Source organism: Mytilus californianus, unplaced genomic scaffold (genome assembly GCF_021869535.1).
Source record: "Mytilus californianus isolate M0D057914Y unplaced genomic scaffold, xbMytCali1.0.p SCAF_1, whole genome shotgun sequence".
Taxonomy (NCBI): Eukaryota; Metazoa; Mollusca; class Bivalvia; order Mytilida; family Mytilidae; genus Mytilus; species Mytilus californianus.
In genome coordinates this window covers 72490189-72502668 of record NW_026262581.1, presented here as the reverse complement: position 1 = coordinate 72502668, position 12480 = coordinate 72490189, and the positions used below count along the sequence as shown (strand labels likewise).

The window sequence follows — 12480 nt, the reverse complement described above, 5'->3', positions numbered from 1 at the left end:
AGAATTGTACCCAAGTGGTTTAAATCCTTGACCAGGGATCAACCAGCAGGACGTGGTCTGAATTCACAGGTGCGTGACTTTAGGGAAATTTGAATGACAAAATATAACATAAATAGACCGACAGGACGGAATATTTATTTTATTTTACTAATGTACAAGTTATCTAGTATGTTGTTTTCTTTTCACCTGATATTTTTTGTGAAACAGCATTAATATAAATGAAATTTGACGCAGCATATATTTCAACGAAACTTTAACCAATAACACACTAAGACAAAAAAAAAGCATACAAATCGGAGGAATTTAATCCTAATTTTGCACGAGAGTATTTTTCACTATTTTCAAAAAAGAAAATAGGTCAACCCGCCCATTTTTTAACCCGCCCATTTTGATTTAAGTTGAACACTTTACTTTAGTTTATTTCTACTTGCTAGGTACCTTTTACATGTTTGTGTTTTATCTCTGTCTAACAAGGATATTGAGAAAAAAAACCATGCAAAACATTTTTATCAAAAGTTTGACAATTTTAATTTATAGATATGTTTCCTTTAAAACAGTCCAAATAGTCTCTGGGATGGCCCTAGCTGTAGTGTCTGTTAGACTGTGTATATAACGATTACTCATCCTGATAATATAGCTTAGGTCTCCACCTTGTTACTGCCACCATCGTCACCTATAATACCACCACCGTCACCGCTACTACCACCACCTTTACCACCTTTTCATTACCACCACCGCCACTACTTATACACTGTACCACTTCCATCTTTAGGACATTTAACATACCATCATCGTCACTACTGCAACTATCACCACATTCGCCACTTTCAGACTACTAAAACCATCACATTTACTACCGCTCTTAACTACCACCATTAACATTACCACAACTACCACCACCATTTTCACCTTTTCACTACCACCACCGTCACTACTACTACAACTCTTAACTACTACCAACAACATCACCACTGCTACCACCACCTTCATCACTCTCTCACTACCACTACCACCACCTTCACCACCTTCTCACTTCCATCACCATCACCACTTCTACCACCACCGTTACTACTACTACTACCACCTTTACCACCTACGTCATTACTACTACCACCGACATCATCACCACAACTACCACCGACATCATCACCACAACTAAAACCACCAACATCACCACAACTACCACCGACATCATCACCACAAGTACCACCACCAACATCACCACAACCACAACCGACATCATCACCACAACTACACCGACATCATCACCACAACTACCACGGACATCATCACCACAACTACCACCGACATAATCACCACAGCTACCACCGATATAATCACCACAACTACCACCACCAATATCACCACAACTACCACCGACATCATCACCACAACTACCACCGACATCATCACCACAACTACCACCACCAACATCTCCACAACTGCCACCGACAAAATCACCACAACTACCACCGACATCATCAACACAACTACCACCACCAACATCACCACAACTACCACCGACATCATCACTACAACTACCACCACCAATATCACCACAACTACCACCGACATCATCACCACAGCTACCACCGACATCATCACCACAACTACCACCGACATCATCACCACAACTACCACCACAAACACCACCAATACTACCACTCTCATCTACAACCACAATCACTACTATACCACTCTCAGCTACAACTATCTTCCAAATATCACCACTGCTACCACCTTCATACTGTAACCAGCATTATCTCCTACACAATCGCCACCATAATCACCACCTTCACCAATACCACCATAAACCACTACCTCCCAAACCTTAGAACGTGATTATTGGTTATCCGTTTACAGTGAAGATAGCAGATTAATAAAGCTTTGGAATGTTTTTTATTCATCACAACACATTACACAAAAAGACCTGTATAATTATTTGTAATTTCACAATGCTTCTTAGTATGTTGTTTGCCAGTATATACAATCACAGTCCTAGGTGATGAGAAAAATTGAATCACGCACTAGTTATATATGCAAGCTGAATTTCCGAAGATGGGTGTTAGAGGTAATGACACATGGAAATTCGGGAAAATTTTATAGACAAGAGCCACGGTTAGATGTAAGCAGTATTCATACAATGGTTGCAGTAGTAAGATAAAACGTATTCGTGTAAACCTGCTCGCATTGTGAGATATAGAGTGAACAAACCTGGATATGATAAATTGAAGTCATTCCTATTTACTTCCTTGTACGAAGGATACGATGTACTGTTGACCCTTTCGTGATATTGAAGATACTGTCGAGTAGTAAGCAACCATTTCTTTTGTTTTATCTCGATGTATATAATTGGTTACGCAAAAATAATTAAATTTTAAAGACAACATTTGAATGACTCTGCCTGTTTTGGCGAAAGGGATTTCAATAGCATATTGTACGGAAAGTTTTACTCCTTTGTTTTGATGAATACATGCATTATTATAATCTTTCAATGCTCTTCAATGCTCTTCAACTTCGTATTTTATTCGGCCTTTTAATTTTTTTACTCGAACGTCACTGATGAGTCCTTTGTAGAGGAAACGCGCGTCTGGTGTAAAAAAGTAAAAGTTTTTAGTTCGCTATTACTTCATTATAAAATCATACCAACATTCTATTGTTTTCATTTTCTTTGTATGAGCAGGGATACATTTTGTCCTTGCAAAAAACTATAAAATTGGAAATAAAGTTAGTAATTGGAAAATATGGTACAACATTTATAAATCGTATATATATTACGTGAGTTGTGATACAAAATAAGTTTTTATATAATATAAGATATTACAATATGCAAATTACTAAAATAAAATCCTTTGTCACAAGTATTAAAGACTGCATGATATGAAATCAGAGGGTACTTTTACTGGGGATTGGATTTGCATATAATCATCTTTAGTGTTTTATATGATCACACATTTTTGGAATACAAGACTGGACTGAAAATTTATGGACGACAACAACTTAAGGAAGTATAAAATTGAGAATGGAAATGGGGAATATGTCAAAGAGACAACAACCCGACCAAAGAGCAGACATCAGCCGAAGGCCACCAATGGGTCTTCAACGCAGCGAGAAAATCCCGCACCCGGAGGTGGTCCTCAGCTGGCCCCTAAATAAAATTGTGTACTTGTTCTGTAAAAATGGACGTCACACTTAACTCCAAAACATATAAATAAACAAAAATTAAAAAAACATACAAGACTAACAAAGGCCAGAGGCTCCTGACTTGGGACAGGCGCAAAAATGCGGCGGGGTTAAACATGTTTTGTGAGATCTCAACCCTCCCCTATACATCTAGCCAATGTAGAATAAAGAAACACATATCAATACGCACAGTAAAACTCAGTTCAAAAGAAGTCCGAGTCCGATGTCAGAATAGGTAACAAAAGAAATTTAGGAAAATGACAATGATACATAAAAGAACAAAGGACTACTAGCAGTTACTAACATGCCAGCTCCAGACCTCAATTAAACTGATTGAAAGATTATGTCTTCATCATATGAAAATCAAGTACAATCCCTCCCGTAAGGGATTTAGTATCATACCATTATAAAATATATGAGAAGAACATAACCCGTATCATGCCAATAACTGGTTTTAGAATAAATGTGTTTATTTGCGATGCAAAGACCCTATGAGTGAATCAATATTAATAACAAAATATGCAATCCTTAATGACTTGACAACGGTATCGTAACTATATCCTTTCCGAATAAGTCTGTTTGAAGATTTGGTTAGCTTTTGAGGTGAATGCCGACATTTTTGTGCTTTGTAAAGAATATTACCATAAAATATTGGATGTGAAATACCCGAACGTATAAGATGTCTGCATGTTGATTTATATTTACGAATGATGTCCTTGTACCTATGATAAAATTTAGTAAATGTTTTGACTAGTTTGTGATATCGAAAACCCTGGTGTAATAATTTTTCAGTAATACAGAGATTTCTTTCGTTGAAATTAAACACATTGTTACATACACGAGCGAATCGAACAAGTTGAGATATATAAACACCATAAGATGGTGACAAAGGAACGTCACCATCTAAAAGTGGATAATTAACAATAGGAAATGAAAAATCATCTCTTTTATCATAAATTTTGCTATTAAGCTTCCCGTTCAAGATATAAATCTCTTTAGTGTACATACTGAAGTCGTCATTATTGAAAGCCAATATATCATCTAAATATCTAAAAGTGTTATTAAATTTTTGAATCAGATGGGGCAATATGCGCAATTGTTTCTCCATAGGCGGTAATGGTAACTTTTTCTTCTGTAGCTCAGTCCATATCGTAAACTTGGATATGTATGATGGCTCGTTTCGAAGCTGAGACATTTTCACATATGTGGTTAAATTTTCGGGGTACGAAGTGTGATTCATTTTCCCGTAAATTAGCATACCCCGAAAATCTTTTCGTGATGCGGCTCTTCATGGTAAAAAGTCCCTTTTTTCACACAATAGTTTCTTTGAAAATTTAATACTTTGAATACATATAATAACTCCATAGTTTTTACACATTTATTCTATGGTCCTATACTTTCCAGATCAACACAAATGGTTAAGCTCAGTCACTTGTTAAAAATAGAAACATGTCCAATATCACTACACAGATATTTTTTGTTTACACACAACTTTTGTGTTCCTAAATTGGAGGCGCATTAGGGATATTGACCCAGATGTTGTTTCGATGGGTCTTTGCTGATTTTAGTCATAAATTGAAACTCATAACAATACAGAAACAGGTCCGCAATAAGTGGTGCACAATTAGTCCCCATGGGAATTCCGATAACCTGACGATATACGGAATCTCCATAACGAACTAAAATGTTATCTAGTAAAAATTCAAGGGCAGTTATAGTATCAAAGCAGGTCCAATTGACATAGTTCTTTTGTTTTTCGTTACTAAAAAATGACCTAAAAGAGTTTGAACATATATATTCGCATTCCGATTTTTTAAATGCCCATTTAATCAGGTGTGTGAATTTTTTCTTAATAAGATTATGAGGCAAAGTGGTATATAGTGTATAAAAATCAAAACTTTGAACAGATTCGAAATCACCAATATAAGCCTGGGATATGGGAGATAACCCTTACAAATGATTTGGCAGTCATTTATGAGTTTTAGCGCAGGAGTTAATGGAACAATAACCAAGCATTTCTGTTGTTAACATTTGGTTTTATGAATGAAACAGCAGCATCTAATAAGAAAATTGGAAAAGTTTGATTCTATCTACATTAAATTAAGAAATTACAATATTAATAAAGATTAAAAAATCAAAAGATAAAACTGTATAAAAGTATTATTCATAAATGAAAGGCTTCTTAAAACTATGTTTTTATGTTTTTAGAGATTTAACACAATTAAGATAAAATTTTTGAAGGTTGGGGGGAAACTTGAACTTGAAAGAAGATGATTGTATATTGTTATTAGGTATATATAATGTTTCAGTGCTAAGAAATATGCTGTATGTCTGGTTTTCATATACCAATGTGGCATTATTGTAGACATATGGAAAAATCCTAGGTACTTTTTTCATAGGATTTGCACCACGTGGCTTCGGCTCTTTTGAATGAATTATCTTTAGCTGTAGATTGAAAAATACAAACTATTATAATATTAAATTTGCGGATAACGAAGTTTTTTTTCTGTCTTGGATCTAAAGCTAACGTGCCTTTGAAAACTTCCTTTGGCAGATTTTTACAAATATGTTGTGTAATGCCAAGAAAAAAATCTTAAAATTTTACTATTTACGAAATGGGAAGAATGAAATCATAATGTTTTTAAAAGAATTTGACCGAAAACTCAAGAAAAGAAGTCAGATAAAAGTTATTCACCCTGAAAATTCAACCTTACAGGTGTTTCTCTTAATACGTTCTGCAGAATTTATGTTATTTTATATAGCAATTATCCACAGGCACTTGTTTCTATCCATGGGAAGGTCGACTATCCATGTATAATACAAGAAGGTGGCTAACGAAATTTATTCATATCAAGACCGTCTCCGCTTCGGACGCTTTTTGTTACCTTTAACTTAATGCAAAAAATCCCAATCATATAGGAATCGATTCATTTAATATTTTCCTTTAACACTAAACATATTTTATATCCCCCTCAGTGATCCTTTTCATACTAATCGAACTATTAATCACTAAAACGCAGTTACATTTTGAACTTCTCATTGTATTCACTTCCGGTTTGCATCGCAGTATATATAACTTTGTTTCCATTAACTGAATTTCCCTCCCCCAATTCTTTCGAATCTGTATGTTTTTTTTACCTCCAAAATAGAATATCGAGGAGTTTCTTTAGAGTTACCATATACATTCGGAATTCTCTAGTAGTATCCAATTCAATCAAACTTGGTTTTTGACTTTCTGATTTATTTAATCACAACGAAAAACGTACTTATATTGACGATATTTATTCTTTAAAAACACATAAATAATGAAAATAATAACACAGTAATTTTACAGCATCATCTGTTTTTTTTTTTTTTTTAAAGATAACATTCTGCTCTGATACAGGACAACCGGAAGTAAATACAGTGAGAAGTTGCTAGTTGAAAATGTCACCACGGTTTAGTGAATAATAGTTAGATTAGTATGAAGAGGATCACTGAGGGGGGTATAAAATATGTTAAGTGTTAAAGAAAATATTCAATGAATCGATTCATATAAGGTAGGGATTTCTTGCATTAAGTTAAAGGTAACAAAAAGCGTCCGAAGCGGAGACGGTCGTGACATAAGCAAAATTTCGTTATCCACGTCTTCTATAATATATGGATAGTCGACCTTCCCATGGATAGAAACAAGTGCTTGTGCAATAATCCTATCTTACGCTTCCAATTTTCAAACTAAAAAGTTTTTAAAGTGGACAATGTTCATTTGTACACAAACCGAGGGCAAAAAAACATGCGCAATTGACCTATATGCGGACAAATTGTAGATACGAATTGGGAATAATCAATTGGAATATTTGCATATTTATTTTATGGGCATATATAATCCCATTGAAATGGCTGCCGTCAGGAAAAACAATATGGCCGCCATGCAAATTAGCAAAGTGCTCAAAATTTTGCCATATGAAAATATGATCTGAACAACCGCCCTAGTACACGCTAATACTAACAGATAACCAACATTAGCACAATTAGAGTACTTAAATAGTGACAGATTGTATGGTTATTTTAGGATATATTGAATTTGGTGTCTGTTGACTCGATGTGAGGGGGGATTGTTGTCTTTGGGAAGGAAACAAACCTACAGTATTATAATGACGATGTCTATTCTTCCAAAGGGTAATTGCCCCTTACTTTATATAACTGATTTTCCTTTTAAACTTTACTACAATTTTCATTTAAAAATGATACAGAGAGATTATAGAAGGTTTTATAGAAAAAAATCTGAATATTGTCTCAAAACGTTTTTTTCTTATGTATGTGAGTTAAACTGTTTGAATTTTTTTAAAGTTTGTGATTCTCAAGGAATTAAACGTTCAGTCTGGACCCTTGCTTTTCAATTGTGTAAATATCTGAAAATTAACAAGATAAAAAAATGTGGGGTTACCAAGGCATACCCCTTAACTTGATGCAATTTTGATAGATCTTTATAACATTGTATCAAACTAAGTAGTTCTTATATACTCTCTGGGATAAAATGTTTAAATAGGTATTACATGGGTGTCATTTCTTGGTCTGGTTCTTTTTAATATTTTCTACATAAATGCCACATCTCTTCAAGTTTGTACAAAATATCATAACTTATAACATGCGTTTACTAATAATAAAATGGTAACATATAGTTTTTATCACGTTAATAAGGATGTTTACACGGAAAAGATTGATTGGTTAATGGCGATAAACAGTTTTTCTGTAAATTTAGTGAAGGCTATTCCTGACAAATATAATTTGACATTCAATCAAAACGATGACAAAATCTATTATGAAGATTATCTTTATTTGGAATAACTGTTTAACAACAGTTAAATATTCTAAAACGGATGGGCAAATATGTAAATAGTTTAGGTAGATAACCGGCTTATAACTTAATTTATTCTTCTCGAAGTTTCCCTATTGTCCTGTAACATGACACTACTATAGCAAAAACAATCTTTTGTACTAGACAGAACTCAAGAAAGAGTTCTTAGATTCATGTAATGAAGATTCTGATAGTAAATGTACTAGAAAAATCAAAAATACTTTCTTTCAAAATCAGGGGAACAAAGCCTAGTGTAATTGAAACGTAAAATAATTCATAAAAAGAGTCAAAATTTCCTTAACGATTTAATATATATTTAAATTTTAGATCACAGGAAAAAGCAGTTATTCAAAGAGTCAGAAAAAGGAGTAAGTAAAACTCTAGGAGTGAGAAATATATTTGCACCAGGATCGTCCTGAACATGCATGAAATATTTGCCATTGGACGTTAAGTAACCAACAATCAACTGTCCAAGGAATTGTTTGAAATCGTTTTGTTATAATACTGCACAAACTTGTGACAAGTTATAAAACCATTCTAGCGTGAAACATGTTTGAGAAATCCCAAAAAATAATACAAAGATTAGGACAAATTTAAACCACATGCTGATATAATATTTAAAAACAGGAAATGGATAATAGAAATCACCATAAATACTCGGCATTACATGTATACATTTTTTTCTTTAGATTTCTTGATATGTTTGGCTTCTTTTAAGTGCTATCAGGTACTGTGCTATTCTTAATAAAATGCTATGTATTAACTTATACTTTATTTTTGCATTCAGTATGCCCACTACTTAATGTATGCATGGTCTGGACCATGACTTGGGAACTATTCTTATAAACTTTTATTTGGCATTAATTATTTCATATGTATGTGTAAAAAGTCTATTTGTATTTTTTATATAGATTAGACCGTTGGTTTTCCTGTTTGAATTGTTTTACACTAGTCTTTTTGGGGCCCTTTATAGCTTGCTGTTCTGTGTGAGCCAAGGCTCCGTGTTGAAGGCTGTACTTTGACCTATTACTGTTTACTTTTTACACATTGTGACTTGGATGGATAGTTGTCTCATTGGCACTCGTACCACATCTTCTTATTTAGACAATGCATAGTCTATTTGTAAAGTTCATTGAGCTTTGTAGTCTGCTTTTTGAATATCGACTTCTACTAAAACTTTGAATTGAATTGAAAAGAAATTTGAAATTTAATGTCTTTTATAATCGATCATTTTACGTCACATTATTGATTTAAAGTAGTTGCTTTGTTTGCTTTATCACTTTGGTTTTTAAACATAAAACATTCAATTATGGATAGATAACGCATTTCATTACTTGGTAGTCAAAAAGACTTGAACTTTACCAAACATATGTACTGATTTTGGGAATTAATATTTCAGTTATTATTTCATTACTTTTACTGAAATTTCAGCCCACATGTTAAATCAAAAACTTCATGCTTAACTTAATATTTTTTTTCACTTTTATTTTCCTCGCAAGAAAAACAAACTGATATCAAAAGTTTGTACTTAAGTTTTTTTTTTCGTAAATTATAAATTAAATTAAATATTCTTTGCAAAGGTGGTTACTCCTCCCATGGTTTTAAGTGATTTTTTTATGATTTTCCTCAATTTAGATAGGAAAGCGAGTCTGGAAGTTAAGTTATACATTAGTTCTATACTGCTTAATCCCCACTTTCCTTTTTTCTATTTATTTCACATCATGGCTATTTTCAAAATAAGTATCTAAATCTTTACTAAATAAGGTGCACACAGTATCATAGTTTCATGTGTCATTTTTGAGGTTCCATAAACAATATGATATTTCTGGAGAGATGACTAAAACTTGCAGTTTTGATACATTTCGATATATTTCAAAATATGAAGGAAGACAACAAAACTAAAATTCTTTGAGGATTAAAGCTATGTTTTATCTTTCCGAAAAAAATGAATTTATGCTTGCTAAGGTTGTCTTTCGATGAAAGTTTTACAAAAAAGTGAAATATTTACTATAATGTATCAAAACCGTAATCAACGGCGATGTAAAACCATTTTATGGAGTATAAATAATGATTTTAGTAATAAGTATATTATATAGTGTCTCAGAGCTCTAATAGTGTATTTACTTTTCAAATGTAGTAGATAGATCTTTATTCTCATTAACTTCATTACATAGTTACAGAGATGATAATATACACAGTATTATATTACATATTTTGCATGTGTGAAAAATACATAAATAACTAGCACTTTCAGATCTTTCTTGTTATAAAAATTACTCTTGTTATAAAAATTTATTGTACAAAAAAAAAATTAGTTTACCTTTTTTTTCAAAAAAAAACCAATGCTTTAGGACATTCACATGATAAGTCCCCTTAATAAACACTGTTTATTTGTAATTTTCAAAATATTTTCTGGAATTTTTGTTTGTTTGTTTAAACGAAAGAACATATAAAAAATAAGAAGGAGGACGAAAAACACGGAAACCACAACTGTGGTTTTACTTACAACATACAGACAAAGGTTTCGAAATTTACAACAAATTATACTCTGTTTAATAAATTGAATAAAATATACATACATGTACACTGTCATGATTTTGGAAGCAAATACAATGATGGCTGATAAACGAAAATTCTTCCTATTCCAAAGTATAAATGTTAACTTGCGGATATTATTCGACAGATGGCGTTTCTACATGAATAGTATAAACCAGGATGTTAAAAGTACTTTCTACATGCTTTGTGAACATGTCTATTAGTATGAAACATATTTTTATGAACTTGCATTATGATAAAAAGAAACAAGATTAAATTAATTATCCCAATTTTCTGATGTAGGTTTTAGATTGTTTAATCTTGGTCTAGACAAGTGTTAAAATAAACCGATGGTGAGTTTCGCCCAAAAAGGTAATCAGTCAACCGATAAAGGTCAACTAATACAGTAAGGTTTTTAAAAAGCGCCAATGTCAGCCGAAATTATGCCTGTCAAAAATATGAACAGAAACATATATATTAAAATTTCTGCTGAACTATAAGCTCGTGTTATAAGAAAGACATGTTGATTATCGTGCTATACATAGTACCGAGAACTTATATAACGTATTTGGCAACAGGCACCTTCTTAATCGTGATAGGAAATACAAGCCATTGAATATCGCATCAACTGAGAAGTTAAAACTCCATACGATGGAGCTGTCTGAACAAATGCTACAGAAATATAAACTGTAATCACCTCCAGGGTTGTAAAATGTAGTTTTCAACTGATCCTCACTGTCAATATGTAGATGTAAATCAGGAAACGAAGCAGTCCTCAATATATGTTTTTTTCACCTTTATTTCAAGTTTAATGAACAGATATATTCAATCTAGTCAACAAGCATTGGAGTATTTACTGAGAAGACACCCTTTATATTTGAAAGAGCCAATAAAAGTTTACCGATGTTCAAAACATTTAATAACATTTTGAAATATGCAAACCCAGTGGGAAATCACAAGGTAATCTCAGAAGTTACAAACTGAGCGGGACTGGGCGCGTCGATAGGGTAAAGTTCTTTCCTTTGCATTCATCATCCACCATGCGATTCCAGAATAAGTGAAACATGTCATAAAAGGAAATTGAAAGTTGATGGAAAATGCCAGCCTATTTTCTTTTCGGTCTCTTGTATGGAGTTTTCTTCATACGAATGCTGATTAATTATGTGTTACTAATTTGGAAGAGTTTACGCGGGGCATTTTGCACACTCGGTTCATAATATAAATATAATGTTAATTGTAAGGACACTTATGTTATTTGAGTATCCAGTAGATACATAGGTCAGCGTACGGTCTGCAACTATTTAAAAAAAACATGTGAAAAATACCATATAGAAAATACTACCAAATGTTCCGACATGACATAATGAGAAACAATTGGAAAGAAAAACCCTCCAACAATATTGTTGAAATAAAAGTTCAGTATGCCGCGTTTATTATTCTACCGTCATGTAGGTAAGCATAGTGAACGGCAAACTAAGATTGTATTTGTAAAAGTTTGGAATACCAACGGCAACATTTATGATAAAACATTGACCACATAAAACAAATACGGCAGATAGAAACCAACGACAACCAATGCATTACATCCTCCTGACTTACATACATGATATGGTTGGCTTAAATATGTCTTTGAGCTCTCAACCCGCATTCTATCCAGGGACAGTAATGGAACAACAAAAATGGGAGAGAAATATAAGAAAAAATAATTAGAAAGGTTTTGAATCATCAGATCGACGCATAGCAAAACAAAAAACTTCACATTGGGACAAAAACACAAAGTGGCGAAATAAGTACACTCGCATTTACTGAAAGTCAGTTCAAAGCCAATTTCAGCTAATGAATACACCACTGTTTCACCGGACAATAATATATATCAGTACACAATTGCAACTAATGGATTTCGCGTATAGACGATGTAAACAGTC

At 33.0% G+C, this 12480-nt stretch overlaps 1 protein-coding gene across 1 annotated transcript; it reads right to left on the bottom strand.

Annotated features, from left to right (window-relative positions):
• Positions 1–989: 989 nt before the first annotated feature.
• Positions 990–2238, bottom strand: LOC127737878 (loricrin-like). The gene is made up of 3 exons (XM_052248830.1): positions 2215–2238; positions 1218–1714; positions 990–1155 (listed from the first exon to the last, which is right to left on the bottom strand). The coding sequence occupies exons 1-3, from the start codon at positions 2236–2238 to the stop codon at positions 990–992; spliced, it is 687 nt and encodes a 228-aa protein (XP_052104790.1).
• Positions 2239–12480: the final 10242 nt, after the last annotated feature.

Coding starts and splice junctions, on each gene's coding strand:
- LOC127737878 (XM_052248830.1), bottom strand. CDS start 2,238: ATGACTTCAATTTATCATATCCAG. Junction 1,715..2,214: donor CTTCAATTTATCATATCCAG/GTTTGTTCACTC, acceptor GATATTTGGAAG/ATAGTTGTAGCTGAGAGTGG. Junction 1,156..1,217: donor TCGGTTGTGGTTGTGGTGAT/GTTGGTGGTGGT, acceptor TGGTGGTTTTAG/TTGTGGTGATGATGTCGGTG.